General features: G+C 49.5%; 2 protein-coding genes across 3 annotated transcripts in view; both read right to left on the bottom strand.

Moving 5' to 3' along the window:
- Window positions 1–360: 360 nt before the first annotated feature.
- Window positions 361–21,824, bottom strand: LOC307081003 (zinc finger protein aebp2-like; the record flags this gene model as incomplete). Its single annotated transcript, XM_079744010.1, has 9 exons — window positions 361–474; window positions 1,843–1,872; window positions 3,090–3,203; window positions 12,667–12,734; window positions 18,351–18,475; window positions 19,616–19,802; window positions 20,425–20,532; window positions 20,689–20,899; window positions 21,268–21,824. 9 exons carry the CDS (start codon window positions 21,822–21,824, stop codon window positions 468–470), a joined length of 1,407 nt encoding a protein of 468 aa, XP_079600136.1. The 3' UTR covers window positions 361–467.
- Window positions 21,825–22,786: 962 nt separating this feature from the next.
- LOC307080336 (pleckstrin homology domain-containing family A member 5-like) overlaps window positions 22,787–27,600 on the bottom strand; it is a gene marked incomplete at its 5' end in the record, with an annotated part of 65,491 nt that continues 60,677 nt past the window's right edge. For both annotated transcript variants that reach the window (XM_079743003.1, XM_079743004.1), the window contains 5 exons: window positions 22,787–23,923; window positions 24,568–24,664; window positions 24,964–25,106; window positions 26,107–26,240; window positions 27,308–27,463. In XM_079743003.1, coding sequence (XP_079599129.1) covers window positions 24,576–24,664; window positions 24,964–25,106; window positions 26,107–26,240; window positions 27,308–27,463 — 522 coding nt within the window. In that variant the 3' untranslated portion in view covers window positions 22,787–23,923; window positions 24,568–24,575. The remainder of the gene's footprint in view (window positions 23,924–24,567; window positions 24,665–24,963; window positions 25,107–26,106; window positions 26,241–27,307; window positions 27,464–27,600) is intronic.

The raw sequence follows: 27,600 nt of genomic DNA, 5'->3' as shown, positions 1-27,600 counted from the left end.
ATGACCATAAATAATACTTGGCAGGTAAATTACGAAGCTTGAGAGATGATCACATAAGTTACAAAGTCAACGATGGACGACAATTTCATGGTAAAAAAATAAGTAAAATCTGCAGAAATATTTACACGTAACAATGATCTGCGGATGATTTTATATTATGACACAAAATGTAATATTATACTAATATTAGTATAGTATATATTGTGTGTGTATATATATATATATATTTATATATATATATATATTACAGTCAACTGTATGAAGCTTTATAGTATTTTATGAGCTAAAATCACAACCTTATCAAATGTTCCGTCTCAAACCACAGTAAAACGTGTACAAAGTATTAACAAACACAAGAGTGTAGAAGATCGCCGTCGAGGAAACGTCTGTGAGTCCTTAACCTCGCACTCGGAAACACGAAAAGACCTGATTCTCTCACGTCCGTGGTCCACGAGAGAAGAGACGGCTCACAGGCTGAACGGTGAGACAGAGACGGACAGAGAGACAAGGACAGCAAGGGAGACGGACAAACAAAACAAAAAGTGCAAGAGTCAATACACGAGCTACAACAGGGATCGTCCAAGCTAACCGCTAACGTTCAACACAACTACAAACTACGGAAAAACCAGCGTACAGGACAGGCGAGAAACGGCCATGATCGAGTAGGAGGTTTCCGGCGGCTAGCCAGTGCAGAAAGACCCATCTCCCTGACCTCCTCCTGCCTCTACCCCTCGTGTCCGGGTCACGCCCACTGCACCTCTAACGGTGTCCCGCTGGTCGACAGACGCTCCCGACGCCGCCCATGGCTGGCTCTCATCCCGAAGACGTAGCCGGCGTTCCCTCCGTGACTGAGGTCGACGCAATGCTGTACCAACACGCCACGGAGACACGCGGGTCTCTGCATGCACACATTGCATGCATGCGTGTGTGTGTGTCTGTGTGCGCGTGTGTGTCGAAGGAGACGCATGTGTGTTCAAGCGTGCAGGCAGACTGCCACGCAGTGACACACATACACACGCTTGTGTGGTCTTCGTATTCCCGAGATATTTATTCCCGAGGTGTTTATGTATGTTATTTAATGAAGCGATATGACGAGGGGATGTGGTTTAAGATCATCGCTGGCACGACAGGAACTAGCCAGGAACAAGAAACTAGGCCGTGGCGCGAGCATCACCCGACGCAAGGGTCACGTCGGGATTACACCGCGGCCCATGACACAATGTTGTGTCAAATCTAAACGTAGGCGCATTGTGCGCGAATGCTTAAAAATAGTACTAAGTTGTGTAGCGTCTTATCCTCGCTGACTTTCTTGTACACGGGGAATGGGCTAACCTGGTGATTGTTAGTGCTTGGCACTTGGTTCAATGAACATCCTTACTGTACCGACAGCGATATATTGTTTCTCCTTGTGATAAAAGTACTTGTAGTAAGTGACTTCGGATAAAAGCGTCTGCTAAAGGTTTTAAATGTAAATGTAAATGAATAGGCCCTCAAAATCTATTTGGTTTATTTAATTGTATCTCTGTTTTCCAGGAAGTACACAGGGTCTAACTAATACCTGGAAAACAAATCAGTCACGTCCGGGGACTCGGTTGCAACGCAAACGTTAGTTAGCCGTTAGGACGGATCTTAGTAACGGCCGAGCTGGCTGTTGACTCAGCCAGCCGACTCCGGCTAATGCTCTCTGGAGATCTGTGGCTTTCCCAAACTGAACAAATACAGGGTGCTCCTGAATCAATGGCAGAGTGATATTCATAGTGATGAGGTCGTTTTCACCGCGCGTTGGATACACAAGGATTGTTTTTGGAGATGTCAGACTCATTACTGGTGCATGAAGATTACCTTTGTTTGAGTCGCTTCTGGGGCAGGGCTCTGGGGAGAGAGAGAGAGATAGAGAGAAAGAGAGAGACAGAAACAAAGACAGACAGACAGAGGGAGAGAGAGAGAGAGAGACACAAACAGAGAGAGTGACAGAGACACAGACAGAGACAGAGAGAGACAAAAAGATCATCCCTAACTGAGCAGGAACCAACACATAAACATCTCCTCCCACCAACGTATCATCCCGATTCTGATTCTGATTCATGTTCAAAAACGGATACTTTAAAGAACATCAGTCAACGACAGCATACATCCGAGCACTAAAATAAACCTCCTCTCCTCTCTTACACACTGAGCAGCCTCCCCTGCTCCCCCATGCAGTAGGGGAGACCTTCTCAGGACTGGGATGAGGTACTGATGGCGATAAGGGTCGGTGAGAGCCCCGCCCAGCGGCCCAGGGGCAGCTAGCCTCCTGCCACAGTCTGGTTAGAGTCAGCTAGCCTCCTGCCTCAGTCTGGTTAGAGTCAGCTAGCCTCCTGCCTCAGTCTGGTTAGAGTCAGCTAGCCTCCTGCCTCAGTCTGGTTAGAGTCAGCTAGCCTCCTGCCTCAGTCTGGTTAGAGTCAGCTAGCCTCCTGCCTCAGTCTGGTTAGAGTCAGCTAGCCTCCTGCCTCAGTCTGGTTAGAGTCAGCGCAGGCTAGCGTGCCGGCCGTGCCGACCAGCGCGCCATATATCTTTGCGATAGCGCTGATGACGCCGTCGGTCCACACCAGCGCTTCCTCTTTCTGGGGTAGTTCTCAGCCTGTTTATTGGTGGGCCATAAAGCCAGGGTGGGTTTCGTCATTGGGTTCTGCATCATGCCGTGTACAGGGGCGGTCAGAGCTGGAGTTACACACTCAACGTTAATGAACCTGGCACGTTCAGAACCTTTTTGGACTAGGGGGAGCAGGTGTTATATCTAGGAGAACGCTATTTTTGTTGCCTTACCCCCCAACTGAATTATGGAGCCAAGTGCTGGCGCCACCTGGTGGCGGGGCGGCCAAAACATGGGGCATCCATTGAGACTACACTGTTCTTTTGTGTGTGTGTGTGTGTGTGTGTGTGTGTGTGTGTGTGTGTGTGTGTCACTTGCACAAACCAAGTACCATGTATCAACAACTTTGTGTGTGTTACTGGTACCCTCAATTGTGTGTGTGTGTGTGTGTGTGTGTGTGTGTGTGTGTGTGTGTGTGTGTGTGTGTGTGTGTGTGTGTGTGTGTGTGAGTGTGTACCTGTAGAGGTTGGGGTCCAGCAGCATGGCAGTGTCCGCGGGGAGCTGGGACAGGTGCACCACCTTGGTCTTCAGCTGGGACCGCTCCGTCTCATTGACCCACGCGTCTGGGAGTCTGCACACACACACACACACACACACACACACACACACACACACACACACACACACACATCTTGGTAAGTAGGATCGAGAGGATAGGGGGTTAAAGGGTCGATAGAGACAGGGGAGGAGCTAAATGGTTGAAAAAGGCCGGGCTACAGTAGATGGGGGGGATTCAAGTGACCAAGAGCTTCATTGAATCCAGAACACATGTTAACACCTTCTTTTGAACACAGAGTACACTTCCATAAGTGACACAACCTTGACCAACAAACTACTGTGCTACTCACACACACACACACACACACACACACACACACACACACACACAGTTATATGGCATATGGTATGGTTTTTATCCACACGATTTGGGGGAGACGCAGCGCATGTGCATTCAACGTGTGGCTGGAGTCCTGCAGCCACACCTTCGCTTCCCGTTGCTTCCGAAGTGGCAGGACGTACCATCGAGTGAAGGGGTTCGCACACAGGGAAAGGTGCATGTACACAGTCGAGGGAAACGCAGACGCAAAGTCAAACCAACGGTGTGCAAACCACACACCCACCCACGCACCAAGGGAAGTTTGCCCGCACACAAAGACAAACTCGCTATCGCTTCCACCTCTTTGTGTGAGGCTGCAGAACAGGGAGGACGGGGTGTGTGATTAGATACGGGGGGGGAGGGAAGGAGGGGAGAGGAGAGGAGAGGAGGGGAGGGGAGGGGAGGGGAGGGGAGGGGGGGGCCACGTGCGTCACCAGAGCAGAGCGTCCCGGGCTGGCGGGCCCAGCCCCTCTACCCTGCTGCAGCAGCGGCGGCGCCACAGCCCCCCTGCAGCAAAAAGGGAGTGTCCGCACGCTGGAGACAAAGAGAGCAGAGAGTCATCTGCACCACAAGCACCACCACCAGCCCCCCCCCCCGCCTCCCGTCCTCCACCACCACCCCGTCCTACACCCCCCCGCCTCCCGTCCGCACCCCCTTATCCACCACCACCCACACCAGCCCCACCACCAGAACCCTCACACACACACACACACCTCCCCACACGCGCCCCCTCTCATCCCACCAACTCCTCCAGCCCCATCGTTCCCACCGTCACGATGTGCGTCATCGCAGGAGCCCCCAGAGATAGATACACACACCCTCAACGCACACACACACACACACACACACACACGCGCGCGCGCGCGCACACACACACACACACGCGGGCAGCAGACGAGCGGGCTGACTGCCAGCCAGCCAGTCAAATAACTCTCCTGCCTCGTCAGCCCATTCAGGGAGAGGGTGGGCAGGTAGCGTTCACACGCTGCAGAATCAGCACCGCATGCATGGGGAGAGGGAAGGGGGAGGGAGGGAGAGACAAAGACAGAGAGAGAGAGTGAGGGAGAGACAAAGACAGAGAGAGAGAGGAACAGAGGGATAAAGACTCAGAGACGGACAGAGAGTGAGAGAGAGGGAGAGACAAAGAAAGGGAGAGAGAGGTACAGAGGGATAAAGACTCAGAAAGAGAGAGAGGGAGAGAGGGATGAAAACTCGGAGAGACAGACAAAGAGAGAGGGAGAGGAAGAGACACACAGAGACAGAGAGAGAGGAACAGAGATTCAGCGAGACATAAAGATTCAAAAAGATTCAGACATAAACTTTCAGCGAGGCAGAGAGAAAAAGAGACAGAGACAGACAGAGACAGAGAGTAAAGGAGAGAGAGAGGGAGAGAGAGAGAGAGAGAGAGACAGAGAGCAAAGAGTAGAGGAGGGACACACAAAGAAAGAGAGAGACAGAGGGAGAGAGTGCGGCAGAGACAGACAGAGTAGAGTCAGATAGAGAGGAGAGGAGAGACAGATGTGAATGAGTGGGAGGGAGCGGGTAAGACAAAAAAAGAGCCTGATGTTTACACTCCTGATGAATGCAGGCGGACCGGGCGTGACGCCAGGGGGGAAACGTAAAATACCCCACAACGTTGAGTCAGTTAAAACGTACATCATCCAAACCCCCCTGGATGCCTCCTGACGTTCCCCTTTAGCCCGTTCCCGTGCCTCGCGAGGCTCCGGTGACACAACAGAAGGTAACGGTGGATCTGCCCGGAGCGGGACTCGACTTGACTGAACACAGGCAAAGGGGGCGTGCCGCGTCACGACACAACATTCATGCCACATGAGGTTGGCGTCGGTAAAATGCAGATGTGGCACAAAATATCATCGCGGCGGGAGAGCGCAAGGACAAGCCACCAGGGTCAGGGCAGCAACAGCAAATCACGACGCTCCTCCTCCGACACGCAGAGGTGGAAAATGCCCAATGGCGGTGGCACCCAATTTATCGCCCTGTAAGCAACACCCTCGTGTGCTCCTTCAAGGTCCAAATGACAATTCATTAATTACAGATGCATTGATGAATTGTGTTATTGAATAATGCATTGGGGTGTGACTTTTATCATTACATACACGGCGAGTGGTCGCACAAATTTGAAAGATGAACACACACACGGTAAAGGTGCACACACGCACACGGTAAAGGTGTACACACGCACACAGGAAAGGTGTGCATCATGCGCGCACACACACACACACACACACACACACACACACACAAACACACACACACACACACACACACACACACGCGACAGGACGAGCGGGGAAACCTGGCTAGCTGCTAGCTTTTAGCGCACTAGCTAAGACACACTCTGCTCTGTTGCCCGAAGCGAGAGCTGCCAGTGAGGTAGCCTCCTCGTACACACCCACCCCTCTTCTCAGTGTGCATCACGTGGCCCTGCCCATCTGATACTGCTCCAGCTGCTTCACCTCAAACCAGCAGCAGGCAGGGAGGCAGGATGCCTCCAACCTCTTCCCAGTGAAATGTTTCTCGGTAAGATAACAATGCCTCAGGTTACACTTCAACATGGAGAGCATGTTGAGAGAGAGAGTACACGAACAAGCAGGGAACTATGTGGCTGTGTGTGTGTGTGTGTGTGTTAGTGTGTGTGTGTTCTCTGCATTTGCGTCACTGCTGTTACATGAGAAGGCGGGCGATAAGATGGCGAGAGCCCCCTGGCTAGCCTCTGCTCAGATCTGGTTCATGGCAGTTCTGAACTTTGCGGGGCGGCTCTTTGAAGGGTCTGCTCTTGTATGTCTTGGGGTTGACCTGCTCTTCAAGGATGTCTCTGTTTACCCGGCGTGGAACGCACACTGTACCCTGACCCTTCCATCACCTTTAATGGCGACAGGGACAGAGGGGGATCGTGGAGGATGAGGGGAGAGGGAGACGAGAGCCAGGAAGGGGTCTGTCTCCGCCTGGCTCCCAGAGCGTTGACTCATGTGTCCGCGACGCAACGGGACCACCTTGGGGGAATACACAGGGGGGGGGGGTGGACCCCGGTCACACGAACAAACAAGTGTGTGTGTAAGAGTGTGTGTGCGTGTGTGAGAAAAAACCCTCAATGTATGTGTGTGTGTCACTGGTACAAACCACTGTGTGCGTGTGTGTGTGTGTGTGTGTGTGTGTGTGTGTGCGTGCGAGAAAAACTGTGATAAGTCAGAGTAAGGTTTAAAAATAAATAAATAAAAGAGCTACCAAAAAACTAATATGATCGCTCATCCTACTCTGCAGTCTTATTTCTTCTCAATGAACGTGCTTGTGCAGTACTTTAACCACTCCAATATTGATTGGATTATTTTCGGCCTCACTTGTAAATTGCTTGGATAAGAGTCATCTGCCAAATGGTGCGTGGAATTGGTGCACGCAAGGCAGTTTGTTTTACACAACACCATAAAAACCTCTTCAGCCAAACTAAGGAAATCCCTTCACACCAGCATATGACAATATATATTCATGAATATCCGCAAGGCACAAGATATCGCGATAATAGCTTCTCAAGTGTGTAGTTAAATATAAAGTTCTAGAATCTACCAAGTAAAAGAATTCCCCCACACATCTTGTTAAGAGTACAATTATACAAACCGCATACTCCAACCACAAACTAGACACACACAAGAGTCGTGATCACAAGAAGTGTTTTATCCAAGTCTATCCAACTGATGCACAGGTTTCAGTTCATCGTTCAGCCTGTTTTCAGGTCTTATTCAAACGTAGGGTGCAAAGAAAAGCCTTCAAGAGTGTGACAAGCAGTAACGTGCAGCTGGTAGCCACTTCTTTCCAAGTTGAAACCACCCCACGCCAGATAACACACAGACAGAGGGACGCGGCGGTGAGCCTAGAAAACAACAACACATACTGCAGTGTATTCTGTGTAATCCTGTACGGTGACTAACTGGCATGCCGAGAGAGACCGGCGAGAGGTAACAGGCGGTGAGCGATGACGCCTGTTTGTATTTCATTATCACCAGCGGCACCAGAGGGCTTCAGCGCTGGAGTCATCCAGCCATCCATCCATCACAAACAGGGCCCCCCCCGAGGACCTCCAGGCAGGAGGGGGGGGTCTGTGTAGAGTAGTTGACTGCTGCTACAAGGCCAACGTGGCTAATCAGTTACGCGTTAATTAAAACGGTGTTAATGAATCTCAGCCGGAACACGATTGGTTCGGCATTAATGAACCCCGGTGTTCCCATGGAGCGTGCCGATCCGAGACGGCGAGAGGATGATGTCATGCGTGGCAGGCGGGCATTATGAGGCACCCCCCCCCCCCCCCCCCCCCCCTCCCCACCAGGACGTTCCAGGGACCGCCGCCGCCCCGGTGGAACAACGGCGCTCCGGCTGCGTCAATCGTCTCTCCGGCGCTCCGGAACAACGAGAGGCGTGTTAAACATTCACCAGGAACGGTTAACGGAGCCTGCGGGGATCCATTTTACAAACTGCCCCTTACTGCCTTAAATGATGCAGACGACACGGTGGGTAACGGGGCAAGAGGCGACACGCCGGCACGCCGCGTGTCGGGATGCGTGGGAACGCTCGTCTGGAATTCCGGTTGACGGACGCCGACGACGGGCTCCACGTCTTCAGGGGCATTGAGCCGGCCTGCTGTTCGGAGTCTGGCAGGTTCCTCTCTTCCGGTTATCATTTTCAACCTTAACCTATTTAAACCCGACCCCCCCCACCCCAACCCCTCCATTATTCACTCTCAACGCTCTTCTCTGGCCCACGCGGCATCGCCCACCAACTCGCTCGCGTCATTCCCTCTCTCTCTCTCTCTCTCTCCCTCACTCGTCCCTCCCCGCACAGCTCCCATTTACTTTGGTGTATCTTTCCCCCCCCTCCCCTGCGCTCGCTCCCCTCCCCCGCGTCGCAATCTTTCATCCATCTCCGCCTCTGTCTCCGTCTCTGTCTCGCATCGCGGCGCTCTCGCTGTTATCCATCCCCGTCTCCTTGAATGGGAGGAGACAGGACCCCCGCCGCCCGGCCACACACAGAGCCGGAGGTCCTGTGTGTGTGTGTGTGCATGCGTGTGTGTGTGTGTGTGCGCGTGTCTGTCTGTGTGTATGTGTGTGTACGCCCCAGAAGGAGAAGGAAGGAAAAAGGAGCATGCAAGATGGAGGAACCGGGTTAAAGATGTGGATGGTGGGTTATGGGAGCAGTCGTGGGTGGTGGTGGTGGAGGTGGTGGTGAAGGGGAGGGTATATTCTTCTTCAGTGCTCCCTGCTCATCAAGGGGAGGGGGGGGGGGACGTCAGCAGCGGGGGCCTTCATGTTGCAGCGTCCTGGCCCACTTGGACCCAGCGCTGAGGCCCAGTGACGTCTGCTCCACTTTCCACGGCCTCCATCTTTAAAAATTCCACTTCTTCCAGCAGCCCTTTCTCTCACTGCGGTCTAATGACATCCAGAGAGTGAGTGGGAGTGGCAGAGCGGCAGCAAGGCCGGTGTGGGAGATGTCTCTCGTCCACCAGAGACCTGCTGAGATAAATGCTCTCCTTCATGCAGCTTCCTCTAGGCTGAAGACAGATGTGCTAAGACGTTGAATGAAATGGCGGTGTCTCTCCCTCTCACTCTCTCTCTTGGTCTGTCTCTCCTCTACTCTCTGTCTCTGTCTGTCTTTCCCTCTCACTCTCTCTCTGTCTCTGTGTGTCTCTCCTCTCTCTGTCTCCTTGTGTCTCTCCTCTCACTCTCCTCTCCTCTCTCTCTCTCTCTCTGTGTCTCTCCTCTCAATCTCTCTCTGTCTCTGTGTCTCTCCTCTCTCTGTCTCCTTGTATCTCTCCTCTCACTCTCCTCTCTCTCTGTCTGTCTCTCCTCTCAATCTCTCTCCGTCTCTGTGTGTCTCTCCTCTCTCTGTCTCCTTGTGTCTCTCCTCTCACTCTCCTCTCCTCTCTCTCTGTGTCTCTCCTCTCAATCTCTCTCCGTCTCCTTGTGTCTCTCCTCTCACTCTCCTCTCTCTCTGTGTCTCTCCTCTCAATCTCTCTCCGTCTCTGTGTGTCTCTCCTCTCTCTGTCTCCTTGTGTCACTCCTCTCACTCTCCTCTCCTCTCTCTCTGTGTCTCTCCTCTCAATCTCTCTCCGTCTCTGTGTGGCTCTCTCTGTCTCTCTCTCTGTCTCTGTGTGGCTGTCCTCTCCTCTCTGTCCGTTTGTCTCTCCGTGTGTCTTCCTCCCTCTCCGTCTCCGTGTTTCTCTCCTCTTATCTCTTCCCTCTCTCTGTCTCTCTCTCTGTCTCTGTGTGTCTCTCCTCTCCTCTCTGTCTCTGTTTGTCTCTCCGTGTGTCTTCCTCCCTCTCTGTCTCCGTGTCTCACTCCTCTTATCTCTTCCATCTCTCTGTCTATGTGTGTCTCTCCCTCACTCTCTCTGTTTGTCTCTCCGTGTGTCTTCCTCCCTCTCTGTCTCCGTGTCTCTCTTCTCTTATCTCTTCCCTCTCTCTCTGTCTCTCTCTCTCTGCCTCCGTGTGTCTCTGGAGCTGCTGAGATAAATGCTCTCCTTCACGCAGCTTCTGATTCTCTGCTGAAGACAGATGTGCTAAGACGTTGAATGAAACGGCGGGCCGGTCCATCATGGTTTTTCTGCTTTGCTAATTAATGATGCCAGATGTGGAACTGGAGCAGGATGATACTTTAGGAACCCTGGATCACTGACCCTTGACCTGATTCTGCCGGCAAAGAAAATATTGTCTAAATTAGTGCATCCAGGTGAAATGCTTATGGTTTAGAGTTACATTTAACCTGGATTATTCACTAAACTGCACTTTTCCACTGCAAAACGTTACGGTACGGTTTGCATAGGAATCCGACCCATTGCAGGAAAATCCCATGTTGTCTTTTTCTGCTGAACCGCGGAGCTGAGAAAGTACCCGGGGTCTGGAAGGAGTTATCTATAGCGTGGGGATTCCATTCTGCTCTCTCAACGCGTGTCACCGACCTTTGACGCTCGGAAGGCTTTACATTTTTTCCCTTGTCGAGAACACGGATGGTTCCACGTAAATAGAGAGAGGAAAGGCGTAGTTATGATACCACATTGACGCAACACAATGACCACGCAGTCGTGAACCTGTTTTGGTTCAGTGTTGGGTATATGTCGGGTTCACGTTAGCGGACCAACCACTGGCCTTGCCGCTTCGTCGCCTCAAAGCAAGGTTACAACTTGTGCGAGACGCATATCAGGCTGGATGCAAGGAGGGTCCGCAAGGACGTAAGGGGTCTGTAAACCCCCTTGCGTCGCGTCGACGTTAACCATAACTAAGCCTTAAGAGCGCAGCGGAGGAGATTGGAGATGTAAGACTCTGAAAGTAGAGAAATTGCGTCATAGAAATGCAGCTGAGACAAAACTATACTAAAGCTTACATAAATACGTAATTACGTATATTCGGGATACACTTTCTTGGCCAACAATGTTAAGAGAATGTATGTGTGCAGCAGATGGGTTATGGTACAAATGGATGCATTAGGGAGAGGCATCAGCATCATTGGCAGCTGATGCCTAAAGAGCAGCTACATCCAGGCCAGAGCCCATCCCAAGGGGAGATTCCCCCGTGGGCTGCCCAGCCCCATGGGTACTCACCCCCCATGGGTCCTCCCCCCCTAGAGGTACTCATCCCTATGGGTGCTGACCCCTATTGGTATAGATGGAAATAAGTCTACTCACCCCCATGGGTGCATTGAAGTACATTTCGCATTATGGTATTGGTACTTTTGATACAAATATGTGAAGGTAGCCTGTATGTAGAAAGAGATGAAAGAACATGGCAAATATAACGGTGAAAGATATCTAAAAATTGTAAAATTAACGGAAACATAAATACATGCTTTTTTTGTGTTGCCGGCTGATAAAAATTAGTTTTTTGCTTATAGTTTGATGTATGACAGTACGTGAGACTTGTGTAACAACATTTTATATCTGTCATTTAGAGTTCGATTATGTTATTTGAGATGTATAGGACGAGTTTACATCCACCTACTTGTATGCACATTTTTAAGTTTTGTATTTCAAAATGTTGCTAACATTTGCCGAACAATTACATCGAAACAGGGCTTTTGTTACAGGTAAGCTCCAAGCGTATAACTATTTATATGATTACTATTTATATGATTGCTATTTATATTTAACTACGCACTTCCATCTGCCTGACACTGCTTACGAAGCTAGGAGTATCATGGTCTGAACAGGGAGTTGGTTCAACACACTGGGAGTTCTCCACAACAACAGATACCCAGCTCAACCCCGCAATGGGAGAACTGGAGAGATTTATGGCAAGAGTGGTGGCATGCTGGGAGAAGCTGGCCTTTTGAGCGTTGAAGTGGATGGAAAAAGGGTGAATCGTAAAACTATCAACAGACAAACGTAGATATACTGCTACTATACAAACTGTAAACATGCAGAAACCACAAAAGGTCCCGTCACACACACAAACACACACACACACACACACACACACACACACACACACACACACACACACACACACACACACACACACACACACACACACACACACACACACACCCATACACTCAGACACACACAGCGTTGTCCCAAAAAGGCGATGAGTTGGAATAAACAGTCTTTACATTGTGTATAACCCTCAGCCAAACCACTGAACGTTTTACGCAAGACATACCAAGGGACGGTTGGAGTGAGACTCTGATCCCCACCAAGAAGTCCATAGTGCGACATGTTTGACTGGACAAGAGGTTTTGATGGTGAATGTATGACGTATGAAGTCCAGCCATACTTATAACCCGCGAATATAACTATTTGATCAGAGTGAAGCATGTGTCGTAAAGGAAAGGCGAGAGCAAAAATAAATGCAGGAGATGAACGGCCTCATTTGAAGTTTTAGGAAGCACATGTTTAATGCAGTGATGTGTAATGCAGTCATGTGCTTTGATATGACAGCGTTTGATTGGCTAGTAGGCCATTGAAGTAGTTCATCAAAGCGTTTCCCAAAAACTGTTTTTGCGTGCTCATACTTTGCCCGAGTTCAATAGTTTATGAATTGAATTTCTGATGTAAAAATCATGTAAGCGTTTTTTTTCCCGTGGAATAAGCTATGACTAGGACTATGAAGCGCGACGGGATTTAAAGTAATAATACATATATCCCGTTGATACTCACATGTCCTCAGGTGTCCAGTGCAGTAGGACTTTCACCTTTCCAGAGCCTTCCTTTCTCCTGGCCAGAACCTGTCCAATGAAACAACACAAAAGATCACGTTTTAGGAGAGAAAAGCAAACAAATTACTCTGTAGTTCATGTTGTATTCAAACATTTGCCTGCTTTTGTAGAAATGTTGGCAATTCCTTAACAATATCTGAAACTTTAGTTTCAAATTCACCAGATACAACTAGCCTCAACAGAAAGGTCATCATTCAGGTTTCTAACTGGCATCCTTTTGTTGTAGGCCTGATCTGGTTTCTATCGCTCTTGGCGGCACTGGTCTTCAAAACACGTTCCCTTTGTCTCAGAATCACTCCTGCAACCATCCCTTCGCCAGCGAGCGCCCGGGCTTCAACACTCTGAGCCAGGCATGCAGCCGGAGGATCACACGCGTAGAGCCGACGCGAGGGCGTTTCAATAATTCACCCAGATTTCAATATTCATTTGGTTCGCATCCCAGACACCCAGGCTGCCCTTCTGCTTCTGCTGCTCCCTGAGGACGAGAACAAAGCAACGCACGCCAGCACACGAGTGACGACAGAGAGGGACCCCGACCCGACCGAGGCATGCTCGTCGAATAGCCGGCATTAACTGAGGGCCGGGGAAGGAACCCAACCGTGCGGACGCTGAGGGATGGACGTCATAAACACGACACGCTTCTTCCTCATTGGATAATGTCAGCACCACACCTCAGAAAAAGGGGCGGGCTCCGCCTTTCACCTCGCAGACCAATTAAACGAGTCGATGTTGATTATAGAAAAAGACTCAAGACTCAGTTGTTCAGAGTTCACCTAGACTTTGCATATCCTGCCCCCTTACCCCCCACCTCTTACGCACTTATTGTATGTTGTGCGTCCTGACTGTTAATGTACGCACTTATTGTATGGTGTACGTCCTTGCACTTAAAAATAGTACTCAGCATCGTGTAGCATCTTATCCTAGCTATCTTTGTTATATACGGGGAAGGGGTTAACCTAGCAATTGTTAGTGCTTGCCACTTTGTTCTATGAACATTCCTAGTGTACCGACCGCGATATATTGTTTCTCTTTCTTCTGACAAAGGTACTTATTGTATGTCTCTTTGGATAAAAGCGTCTCCTAAATGTAAATGTAAATAATAGAAATTTGGACCAATGCGGTATCACAACAGGCCAGACTCCGCTCTGGCCCCTGATCTGTCCTTAAAATGGAGACAATCCGATGCGTTGTTGTGTGGTCGTGACCCGTTCTCGCAGTGTTTTGCTCAAGGTAAACATGAATGGAATTCAGCGCTGGTATGGAGTCGAGTGGGAGTAGGAAAGTCTAGAAAAATGAATCAAGGTGGCCAGAAATAGCTGCGGATAAGAGCACTTGCGTCAAGCGTACATTTTTTTGCCGAGGTTCATCTATTTATAGGAGGGCAATTGAATGAGCTCACACGCACGCGAATATCTTCCTAAGGGCCTCTGGGGACCCGAGGAGGCATTCACGGAAACTGCTTTGAGGACAGGGGAGACAAGGACTCGGCCCTGGGAGAGGAGAGGAGAGAAAGAGAGAGAGAGAGAGAGAGAGAGAGAGAGAGAGAGACGCTTTCGCTTTCTTCCTCTCCGCCTGATCCTGCTCCTCCCGTCTTCATTCCCTTTAGTCAAACATGGATTCCTTTTCTTCTTTTCATACCGTCCCATGCTGTGGGGCTCTTTAAAGCCCAGCAGGTGAATAATAAGGTCTTTATCCAACCCTGGTTCCAACGCTCTCTCTGTGAATGCATGCGGACGCTCTTACCAAGTTCCCTTCTAACATTTGGCTCCCCGGGGGGTTTGGAAAGCCTTGCACCTCTCTCCGCTTTCAATCCATCAGGCGGGGCCCGCGGTCTCCCGAGGTCGAGCAGACAACACGACGATGCCTTCTTGGCCGTGTCCTCCTAAAGAACGCCGTGTGTGACTGATCTGCGCCACGGCTCTGCCTCGCCAACCAAAACACGCGCGCCCTCGCCGTACCACCGCGGACGGCTGATTATACTGCCATTGTAAACAAGAAGCAACTTACAGGCTTCAGATGTAGTACAAAGTCTGGAAAAGCTTTCACGGCCATATTTTACCGTGAACCCGACAAATAAAATAACACCGTATCTCATACCAGGCTTTTCATCTTTTGAGGTGTTAAATTAATCCTGACGGGGTGTTTTGTTTGTGTCGGAATCTTTGAAACGCGCGCAATTATCGCCCTACTCCCATAATCTTTCTGCTTGCTTGCTTTTCTCGCTATAGCCAAGCTAGCTAGCCCTCCACATAAGTTCCCCGTGTACCTATACACTCAAGCAGGAGAAGAGGGCGTCTCTTCCACTACCATGTTGCGACAAACACCCCTGGAAGGCTTTCGCACCGGGTCCAGGTTTAATGCCCGTCAAGGTGGGAAGATGCAATCTCGGCCGTCCTCAGACCTGCAGCTGAAACTCATCACACTAGCAGCTTCTTTATTGCTCTTTTAATTAAAGAGGCCTGGGAGTTTGGCCTGTGGCCTAGGGCTGCTCACGGAGCCTGCCTCATGCTCGTCAGTCTGGGCGCCCCTTCTCTTAAAGGGGCTGCGGCCGTGGCGCCCGGGAGTACGGCGGCGTTGGGGAAGCAGAAAGGTACCGCAAAATGGCGGACGGCTGGCTGGACAAAGCGTGTCTTGGGGACGCAGTTCTTATTCAGGTCTGTCGTGACCGTGGGTCTGGTTGAATAGACGGATACAAATTTCTTATAAAGCCAAGGGTACGAAGAAATAAGAACGACAGGAAGAGATGAAGAGGAGGAGGAGGAGGAGTGGACGCATGACATTACCACTGCTCCAAAACAAGCATGAAAACATAACAAATGGACGGAAGCGAGGCCTGCTAAATACGGGTGGCTGTCTGGTCTAAGCGGGTCGAGCTCTGGATGACGCAGACCGGGGCGCGCACACAGAAGTATCCCACAATAAACATGGTGACTGTGCAGCTCCAGTGAAACCGGTCCCTACCGGTCAGCCCCCCCGGGCCCCTCCCAGAGTCCTCCAGAAGGGTCAGAGCCATGGTGAATAGATGGCCAACTTTACGACCGACTACTCTGATTTCCCTTCCGATTCCAGCCCACTGGCCTCTGTTTAACCCCCCCCCCCACACACTCCCTCTCTCTCTCTTTCGCGCTCTCTCTCTCTCTCTCTCCCGCGTCTCTCAGCTTTCCTCCTTCTTACTGCTCCTCTCTCTGCCTTCCTCCTCAGTCTCTCTCTCTCTACCTTCCTCCTCAGTCTCTCTCCCTTTCTTCCTTCCTCCTCAGTCTCTCTCTCTCTCTACCTTCCTCCTCAGTCTCTCTCTCTACCTTCCTCCTCAGTCTCTCTCTCTCTCTACCTTCCTCCTCAGTCTCTCTCTCTCTCTGCCTTCCTCCTCAGTCTCTCTCTCTCTGCCTTACTCCTCAGTCTCTCTCCCTTTCTTCCTTCCTTCTCAGTCTCTCTCTCTCTCTCTGCCTTCCTCCTCAGTCTCTCTCTCTCTACCTTCCTCCTCAGTCTCTCTCCCTTTCTTCCTTCCTCCTCAGTCTCTCTCTCTCTCTACCTTCCTCCTCAGTCTCTCTCTCTCTCTGCCTTCCTCCTCAGTCTCTCTCTCTCTGCCTTACTCCTCAGTCTCTCTCCCTTTCTTCCTTCCTTCTCAGTCTCTCTCTCTCTCTGCCTTCCTCCTCAGTCTCTCTCTCTCTACCTTCCTCCTCAGTCTCTTTCTCTCTCTCTACCTTCCTCTCTCTCTCTCTCTCTCTCTCTCTCTCTCTCTCTCTCTGGTTACCTTGCTTAACCTCTTCCCATGCTTTATCTTCATGATCTTTTTTCTGCAACACCCCTTTTTAAAATTCCTGGCCTGTGTTACGCAGTCTGGTATCCCAGAGGTGGGGCCAAAACCAGCTTCACATCAGTAATAACACAGCACTGACGCCAGCACTCGCGCGAGCTACAGGGAAGAGTGGGCTGGGAAACATTAGCAGAGAGCCTCCTCTTCATGAGCCTTTCCAGCATCACAACAGGGCGAGCCAAGCCCATGAGTGGAGCTGCTTATTTTGTAGTAGCGATTTGGTAATTGCGCTTCTACATTTCATGTTTCTTGTTTGCTCCTTCCACACACGGAAAACTCCCACCTTTTCTTCAATTTATTAATTTGTAGGGGACTAGTTTACCATCAAAACACACACACACACACACACACACACGCACACCAAGATCCCAAGACCAATACCTGTGGACCTATCAGGGCATTGATAAAGAGGTGTGTGTGCGTGTGCGTTTGTGTGCATTTGAAAAAGTTGTACTGTAGATGAAGACTATAAGATTTTGTTCACCATTTAAAAAAAAGACTAAATCATAAATTCATCCACCAAGGCTTTATCAAAAGGTAGACAAACAGTGCCCCCTAGTGGAGTCGAGTGTTCAGGTCGTGTACCAATAACAAATACAACCTAAAAGTAAATTAATTAAACATATTATCAATCAGGCTATCATTCATAAGCAGAGCTCATTGTGTGTGTTTGTGTGTGTGTGTGTGTGTGTGTGTGTGTGTGTGTGTGTGTGTGTGTGTGTTTGCCATGTAATATGCAGGCGGTTAGTAGCACGTAGGCTTTGTTACGTGACGGAGGTGCACTTTAAATCTCATTCATAATACATCACACACTGAGGGTTCAGAATGGAAAAACAAGGGAGGAACGAAAGAAAGAAAAAAACACTACCATTGTCTTTCCAGTGAGACTCAGTTCAGAGAAAAACACTATTAGGCCTTCGGGTGATTCACCAGGTTCACGTAAAGTGCATTCGGAAAATGTGCGGTTGACAAGACAATTCTATGATAGAGCGGGTCTCCAGCGCCCCCTCTTGTCGAAGAACTAGAATGACAAAAATAGAATTGCTCAATGAGCAATAAGGCCATTCAAATAAGCTGGGCATTGATCTACACGTGGACTGTGTAGTGAGAAGTTCACTTAGATCAATTTAGTCCTTTTATCTCACCGTATATCCTGCCTGAATATCGTCATACCTGCTGTCTCATTATTATATTTTTTCCCCTAGAATTACCTTTGCTACTTTGGCTTATTTTGTATTTTTTTTACCTGATATTAGGAAAATGGCACACATTTGAAGACTTACAGCTTGTAACCCCTAGAAACCTGAATTCCACCGTGGGTTTTGTATTCATGTTAATTCTGATCATGATGAAAAGCATTGCGATAAACAGGCCACCGCCTCCGCTCTAACCCCATCTGCCCACGCTCTTCAGCAAATTATACACCACTGCAGAAGTGAGCGACTGGGTGACACACAGAGAGACACAGAGACACAGTCTTACAGTGCTGTGAGAGAGTGTGAGTGAGGGAGTGAGTGAGTGAGTGAGAGAGAGTGACAGACAGACAGACAGACACAGACAGACAGACAGACAGACAGACAGACAGACAGACAGACAGACAGACAGACAGACACAGACAGACAGACAGACAGACAGACACAGACAGACAGACAGACAGACAGACAGACAGACAGACAGACAGACAGTGCTGGGGAAAACAAGCTATGTCGGTTGAAGAAGTGAGTGAGTGAGAGATTGAGTGAGTGAGTGAGTGAGTGAGTGAGTGAGTGAGTGAGTGAGTGAGTGAGAGACAGACAGAGACCCAGACTCACCGTGCTGTGGAAGACCACGCTGTGGCCGTTGCCCACGCTCTCGATGTGCGTGGTGAGGTTGAGGCAGATGGCGCGGTGGCGTATGGCGTCCATCGACTGGGCGTCGAAGAAGTCGTACGGCCTCGCTGGAGGGACAGATTGACAGACTGAAATGAGAGCAATTTCCCCAACACATTTAAAAAGAGATGCACGTCGATACACTCAAAAAGATGTAGAGTTTGCCCCTCGCCCTTTGTCGGGCTGAAGCAGCCCAAGATATATTTACAACAAAATCTAAATGTTGGATTTGTACCGATAAAATGGCAGGTGACGCAAAACTTAGGGACACTTTGGGCTTAGATCGGTACAACAGGGCGCGAAGTTGAAACAGTTAAAGGTCCCATACTGTACCACTAGGTGTGAGTGTGATTAGCCATTACAAGCCGTTTTGAAAATCGGCCAATTCCTGTGTTTTAGTGACATCACAGGTGGGCGTGTCCACCTAGATGTGTGCTGGATAGATCAGTTTACCCAGACGACGCAATAGCGTCGTAGATGCAATAGCGGATTATTGCATCCAGCTATCTGTTTATTTCAAGTTTAACCAGTTTAAAGGAAGTATCCCTCGCTGTGTGGGATAACGTCCGGTCAAGCAGGACACTCAGATGTGATTATAAGAACGAGCCACACAACACTGTCAGAGTTCACCTAGACTCTGCATAGCCTCCACCCCCCACACCCCTCTTACTCACTCATTGTATGTTGTAAATCTTTGTACTTAAAAATAGTACTTAGCTATCTTTGTTGTGTACAGGAATGGGTTAACCTAGTGATTGTAAGTGCTTGGCAGTTGGTTCTATGTACATCCTTTCTGTACCGACAGCAATATCTTGTCGTTTCTCTTTCTTCTGACGAATGTACTTATTGTATGTCGCTTTGGATAAATGCCCCTAATTGACATTTTTACCCAACGCTTTTATCCAAAGCGACTTAAAGTAAGTACTCATTTGTTAGAAGAAAGAGTACCCACAATATATATCTGTCGATACAGTAAGGATGTTCATAGAACCAAGGGCCAAGCACTAACAATGGCCAGGTTAACCTCTTCCCCTAAACGTAAATGTAAATGCATCGCACCCTGTACAAGACGCCTGTGTCCGACTGCGGGCCGACCTGCCTATGCACACCGGCCCATTCTGAGTTTGTCGTAACTCTACCGGGGCCTTCGGGCCTTCAGGGCGAGGGGTCTGGGGCGTGTGTGTGTGCGCGCGTGAGTGCGTACGTACGTAGGGCGCGCCGGCGTTTGTTCTTGAGCTTCTTCCTGCGGTTCAGGCTGGCCTTTGAGGGCGACTCCTCCTTCAGCCGGGCCTGGCTGGCCAGCCGGGCGGCGCTCTGCTGGCTGAAGTGGCTGGGCACGTGGCGCGCCAGCCCCCCCTGGGAGGAGAAGCTGGCCGTGCAGCCCCCCACCACACACTGCAGCGGGGGGGGGGGAGAGGACAGAGTCAGGGGGGTGGAGGAGACGGGAGGACCGCTCTCCTCTGATGCATGTGGGTGTATGTGATACACTAAGGGTTGCCGTTTTTCCCTCCCCTTTAAAAGTTACACACAATGCGTAAATATAACACATATAGGGTATATCTATCTATCTAGATCTCTGTATGCACACTTCTATATATAGATCTATAGATATAACTGTATCTATAGATCTAGATAGTTCTATATATACATATAGATCGACATATTATTAGATATAGATATCTCTAGATAGATATAGATATAAAAATACTATGATTTATATTCAGTTCAATTATGTTGAATTCCCATGTGGTGTCTGTATACACTATAACAGTCTTTCTATATTGAACTTGAGTTTTATTGCAATAACAAACACAATCCCCCCCGGCTAGGTTGTAGGAGAAAATAGGAAAGCGGTGATGTATATCCGGTGTATAAATGACACACACTGTTAATGTTTCCATGCGGGTGCAGTTACTGTTAAAGCAGACATGATATCCATACGCCTTCACAATAAAACCAACTAACCTGACTATAACATGTCTATAACCTGGGGGCGACAGAGGGGCGGTGACTGTACCTTGAAGGGCTTATCCCCGCTGTGGGTCAGCATGTGTCTGTGGAGCCAGCTCTGACTGGTGGAGGGAGTGTTGTACACCTTACACCCCTTCCAAAGACACACAAACACCTGGGAGGAACACACACGTTTTGAAAAAGCTAGGGGTTAAACAGAACAGAATTAATAAAAATATATATATATATATATATATATATATATATATATATATATATATATAATAGCATGATAATAATGAAGCATGAAATAGAGATACTATTCGCTCACCCCTCCTTGCTGCGCGTCCACATGAAGGCATCGGATATGTTCGGCCAGGTCCGGGCTGGAGTTGAAGCACTCGGAGCACAGGTCCCAGCAGCACGGATAGGCCGCCTTGGACACCGTTGAAATCCCGGCGCTGCCCTGGCCGTTCATCATCGCGGGGGTGGAGCGGCCGCTGGACACCGTGCTCTCCATCTCCATCAGGGTGCTGCTGATACTGAACCACACGCATGGTCAGTGGGTGGGGCAAAGAGGCAGCGTGCGACTGAGGGGAATGTTGCACATACGTGCACTGCAGTCCCCATAGTACTGCTGTGCTGCTGCTGGTACCAGACGGGTTTTTTTTCCCCCGTTTTTTGGGGGGACAGGTGCAAATGTTCCTGGCAGTGGCAAGAATCAGCCACATAGCATGCGTGACTGAATGGTGCCTGTAACTGATTCTCCTCGCATGCCAATGGTAATACTCATGGCAGAACCTGTTCATTCTGTTTACCCAAAAATAACGTTTAAATATATATATAATATCATATCATATATGGAATATGATATAAAAACACGTGATATTTTGCCTTAAAACCAACCAACCTATCTTCAGAATCCATCCGGCTCAGGGGCTCCCCGTCCGAGGACGAAATCTCCACGCTGGTCCGCCTCTTGTCACTCAGCTCCCCGCCTCCTCCTCCTCCTACACCGCCGCTGTTCTTATCGCCATCCTCACACGCCGCTTTACCCTTCTCGCTCTTCATCATCTCTGGAGCCTGGTTGTCCTCACTTTGCTCTTCCTTGATTTGACTTGGTTCCACCGTTTGCTTGTCGCTCGGAGGAGACCCCTCGCCGTCTCCAGAGGTCGGCTTATCTAGACCCTCGGCGTTCTCCTCATCGTGTGCGGCGGCGGCTGCAGCATCATCTGTCAGCCGAGCCCGGACCACGGCCTCCTCCGGTGCTGCAGCAGGTTTCTCGCCTGTTCGTCCAGCGTCTGCATCTTCCATTTTAGGTTCAACATTGTCACCCGGTTGCTCCATTTTCGACTCCGCTCGGTCCCCGGTCATGTCTTCTCCCCGGCTCTCTCCTCCGTGCTTTCGGTTCGTCTCATCCCCCTTTTCGTGCTGTACTTGCGTTACTTCCGACGCGGTAGTAGCCATTTCAGAAGGACAGCTACACACTACACACCCCTAAGCTGGTTTTGCTATTAAAATTCCGACTACAGCGTCTACTGACACTGTTACCAGATTGGGCCAGATTTCCCGCCCAATCTGACAACCATTACTGCAGCGGGCAGGAAGGTAAATTTGGCCCAATCTGGCAATACTGTCCACTATGCATACTCCGTCGTAGTAGAGGGGGCGTGGCCGGACAACGCCCACGGATCTCTGATTGGTCCGGCGTGGCGGAAGGCGGGGACTCGCTGACATAGTATCAAGCCGTTCCACGTGTACCAGAAATATGAACAGCGCGGTGAGTACAGCTGTCAAGTCGCATGAACAAAACGATGAAACTCCTGTCCATTAATCTACATTTACAATGGTTTTTTCAATTAATGGTACCGGAAACATGCCCCCCGTGTTTGGCCTGAATGGAGGGAAGTGGGTTTTGGTATTTTGTGCGCGTTATCTTTATTATGGAGATTACCCCAAGATCGATCATGCAACATTTTATATAGACATATACGTGCTTATTACACAATTAATCTATTTGTTGTATGCACCTTATATAAATGTTACGATCCGTGTTCAACAAGGAGGTGGTATTAGATGTGCCACAAGAGGGCACTCCAAGTTTACTCTTTTTTTAGTGACATTTGCCTGGTCGGTTCTGAAAATACCAATGTCCACGTCTAACCTTTGAATCCTAAACTTCCTATTTTTCCAGTGTTTATGGCAGCCCAAGCTGTCCGTGAACAGACATAAAATATATTTGATGTCAAATTCATCAGGCAGCGACCATCCAGGCAGAGGGTCTTGAGTTTCAAAGCAAATAACTCACGCAAAAACAAACAATCATACACAATACCTCCATAAAACGGCAACGTTTATTTGACATGATATAAAACAGATGGGATATTAACATATCATTGGCATATGAGCTGCAGTATGTAACCCTATGCAATGGAAACATCCCCCATCGTTCTGTACCATGTACAATATATACACAACGAACCTCTGGTAATTACATGTTTTACAAATGGGAAACTATTTATACCAGATCCAAGAACTAAAAACCTCCTTATTGCTTTTTACATGTGCTATTCCTTTACTCGTCTCAGCTTAAGGACTCAGAACTGGTCTTAAAATAGAACCAAACTTTTTAAAAAATCCTTCTGTTTGTTTAAATATATCTCTACGCAACAGAAAAATAACATAGCATAGCACTTCTTAAGCCAAAACATTCACATGTGTGCCGGCAATAGACTGCGGTAGTAATCAATATACAAATAAATAAAAACCGGAAATAAGCTGAAAACAAAAACACAGCAAGGTGTCACCTCTTTGAAAGAAGGATTAATAGCCTCAAATAAAACAAATGTTTTCCCTTCTAAGAACCGGTTCAATGTGTGATCATTTGGTTTAACTTACCTTGTGGGAAACTAAAAAGCAGGCTCTTTTTTTTTCTTTTTTTTTAAAGCAAGCACTGAACTAAAATAAAAGCATGTAAAACATCTGTAAAAACAGGTTATGTAAAAACATTTGGCTTGGTCTGTTCCAATTTTAAATAAAGTTACGGTGTAACCATGGTACTGTAGGTTTATACAGGGTCCGTATGCTCACACCATGGTGTCACACACACACACACACACACACACAAACACACTCAACTAAAAAACAATAAAAAAGGAAAAACTTGCAAGCCTATAAATAAAAAGACAAAGAACCACCACAAAGACTGCGTCTATTGGCCTTGTGTTGCTCGCCACCACCAGGTGGGATAAGTGTTCATTTGGGAAAGGTTTCTGCTGAGGACTGCAGCCGTATCACAGAGGGAGTGGTGTGTGGGGGGGCGGGGGCACAGCTAGGCCAGGTCACAGTGAGCCATTGGGGGGAGCTGGGCGGTATGGCCCCGACCCAATGGTGTTGGATGATTGTGTAAGCGTCCGCCCTGGCGATGTGCTGTCCAAGAAGGTGGGGAGGAGATTTGGGTGTGTGTGGGGGGGGGGGGGGGAGACCTTCATGGCCAGGCGGTCGTGTTCATAGGCTGGCCATGTCTGATCTTCAGGTGGAAGTCTTCACCGAGGCCAGAGCCTGGGCTGCAGACAGAGAGATAAACAGTCAGAGCCAGTGACAGACAGCAAGACAGAGCAAGAGACAGTGAGACCGACAGAGAAACAGACAACGACAGAGAGAGAGTAACAGAGAGCAAGGGAGAGACAGGCAGAGAGAGAGAGAGACAGAGAGAGACAGACAGAGACAGAGTGAGAAAGAATGAGACAGAGAGAGTGAGGGTCAGAGACATAGATGGAGACAGAGGGGGATAGAGCGATCGGGAGAGAAGGAGAGAGCGTGAAGTCCTATCAGTCCACAGGATCATCGTAGGTTTTCCATCTCAGTGGTCCAAACCATTAGAAAATAGACTACACAGAAATTTGAACAATAACTATGTATCAGCCATTACTGCTAGGGTATGATTATGGTTGGGGGGAATGGAACATTATGTGCCCATAAAACAAAATTATTATCATCGTTGTTTTAATTATGTCCCCATATCTTTCCTGACTCACTTCCAGGTTGCCCTACTCCTAACAGATTTAACCAAAGGGAGGACAGCAGCTCAGCTTAAAACATGCTGGATATCTTTGAACGGGGCACTCTTCCTCCCACCAACAACAACAACAACAACAACAACAACATTCAAACACGGTAGATACAGAAAGAAAACAGACAAAACTCTTACTGGGGACACTAGACACACATGAAATGAGTCCCGTCTGGGAGCGGAGTGTTAGGTGACAGTGGTGGATGGACTGGGGTGGATGACGACAGGCTTTTCACTGCAACGGAGACCGGCACGTTAAAACTGCACACACTCACTCGCTCACATTTACCGACCGCACAGACTACGCATTCCATTTGGAGATAAGCAAATTAGTAAAGCAAATGGAACACCGGAATAGACAAATGCAATTAGGAAACGTAATTTAATACACAAAAACATGAGACTGGCACAAAACGATGATGAACCCGCTGCTGCTGAATACAGCGAGCTCAGTGAGTGAGACCCAGAGAGACCGCCAGGGATTACACACTGGCTGGGTCCGTGTTTAGGGTCCGTACGCTAAAGGAGGTGTACCTGCGACCAGCTTGCTGCGTTTGGAGGCCTCTGCAGCCAGCTCGTAGGAGATGTTGATCATCTTTTCCTTCTCCTGCACCTCGGCCTCCACCTCAGCCTCCTGCTCTGGACTCACCGGCATGTTGGGTGGAGCGTTCTGCATGCTACACACACACACACACACACACACACACACACACACACACACACACACACACACACACACACACACACACACACACACACACACACACACACACACACACACACACACACAAAGTTGTTTTCAGAATGACAGACAGAGTTGCAGAAGACAAAGCATAAGGATACAGGTCGGTAAGGCTTTGACATGTGTACCCCAGGAGTGATCTCTGATCCAGGAGTCCTGCTGTCAATACAGAACCTCCGGGGCAAACAGAGTCTGGGTTGCAAACCAAAGACTGAATATTTAATAAGCTTGTTTCGCCAGTGGCAAGTCTGCACCGTGGCGATGCGCAATGTCGGCCAACACTTTTCCGAAGAATGACGATGTGAATGATGTTTCAGCTGTGTCTCCAAACTGAGAAATGTGTATTAATGCCGGGCGAGTTTGTGTTTGCGCTGTCAGCCAATTAGACGCTTCAGATCTCCGCCTCCAGTAACATTGCCGACACAAACACAAACAGAAAGGAAGAGAAGAGGAACGCTCCAATCGCCCGGAATTGAGCGAGTCGGCTTTGATTGCTGCTGTTTGGTGACACTACCCCAGGACCGACAAAAAACAACAACATGTTTTTCCTTCAATTCTCAGTTCAAATAGAAAACAGCATCTGACATTTAGAGGGAAATGTCACCGTGGCAAAGAGGGACAAACGCTAACTTCACAGCACATCAGTGGCTCTGCTCTGCATGGGGAGGTGCAGACAGCATCACAGATGGTCCAGCAGCATCCCTGGTCCCGTTGTCCCGCTACAACCTCTAGCCGGCTAATCTGTCGCTCCCCGCCCCGTGCCCTTTACAGCTCAGGGAGCCCATGTCACCTTCAGGCGAACGCTCGCCCTGTCAGTGTAAAGAACAACCTCTCCCACCGCCTGGCGAGATCTTTGTCGACTGACTAATGGGCGTGTGGGGCGGCGTGCGGGAGGGCCGCGATAGCCCGACCGGCGGCGGCGGTGCTGTGTCTACCTGTTCCTGGCTATCAGGGCTTTGATGCGGTCCACCTTCCTCTGCTTGTCAGCCTCCTGCTCCGGGCTCGGGGCATCCTCCGGGTCCGACTCCACGTAGCGCTCCGGGATCACCACCTTGTCAGGTACCGACAGCTGGGAGCGGAGGACGAGGGCCACAACACAGAGAGAGAGACAGGGAGGGAGACAGGGAGACAGAGAAAAACAGGGAGACAGAGAGACAGGGAGACAGAGAGAGACAGGGAGACAGGGAGACAGAGAGACAGGGAGGAAGAGAGAGAAACAGGGAGACAGGGAGACAGTGAGACAGGGAGACAGAGAGACAGAGAGAGAGACAGGGAGAGAGACAGGGAGACAGATAGACAGGGAGACAGGGAGACAGAGAGACAGAGAGACAGGGAGACAGAGAGACGGAGAGACAGGGAGACAAGGAGACACAGAAAAAAATATATATTAAAAAAATATATATTAAAAAAATGAGAAAGAAAAAATAGAGATAGAGTGAGAGAGACAGAGAGAGAGAATGTTAAACCCAAAAGGCGCACACAGATGCATAGATAATCGCGACTTGTGAGGAATTTCAATAAGGCGTGGCAGACGCAGCATTAATTCATATCCCCCCGTCTCTCGCTGGACCTTTTTGGGGTCTGGCATTCTCTGTTTCCTGATCCGATGATCGCCGTTAGCGACTAGGCCGATGATAATGCAAAAAGCTTTTTGGCGTAATTATTTTGGTTTTACATGAGTCAGTGACATCACAAGTGGGAGTGTCCTCCTGTGGATAGAGTTTGAAGGCTAGTGATGACTAATCCTCCCACACAGCTGTTGGTATAAGAGGGGCATTTTAATGCTATCCAGGTGAAGGTGTTTCCATTAGAGATCCACGTCATCTCCAATATTTTGAATGCCTGCGTTTCTCTTTAATGGGGTCTGCAGGTCCATTCACTTTACCACGGGAGAACGCACCCTCCTCCACACACACAAACCAACCTCCACGCCCCCCCCCCCCCAAAACACAAACACCTCCACTCCCCCCCCATACCCAAACACACACACACACACACCCGACTCCCTTTCCCACCTCGAAATGACCCCCATGCCCACCCCCACCCACCTCCACTAACCCCCCCTCCACACACCCCCACCTTCACCTCAACACACACACCCACCTCCACCTCCACACAGCCACACACACACACTACCTCTCGGTCCATGTTGAAGTGCTGCGAGGCCTCCTTCAGGCGGGCGATCTCCTGGGCGGGCGTCTCCTGGTCCCGGACCACGTCCTGCATCCTCAGAGAGTTCTCCAGCTCCAGGATGTCGTTGCCCATCACCTCCTCCCTGCGCCGGCTCTGGAGCTGAGAGGCACCCCGGGGACGGGGAGGTGAGAGGGACACTTGGTATTGGGACAGGGTCGCGGCCGAGTTTTGGGCAAGCAACAACGTTTTAAAAGGTCTCATGTCGAGATGGACGGATTCTTTGGTTGATTCCGAAG

Source organism: Pollachius pollachius (assembly GCF_949987615.1).
Source record: "Pollachius pollachius genome assembly, chromosome: 9".
Taxonomy (NCBI): Eukaryota; Metazoa; Chordata; class Actinopteri; order Gadiformes; family Gadidae; genus Pollachius; species Pollachius pollachius.
Note: the sequence above shows the minus strand (reverse complement) of the source record. Positions and strands in the feature narration are given on the sequence as shown.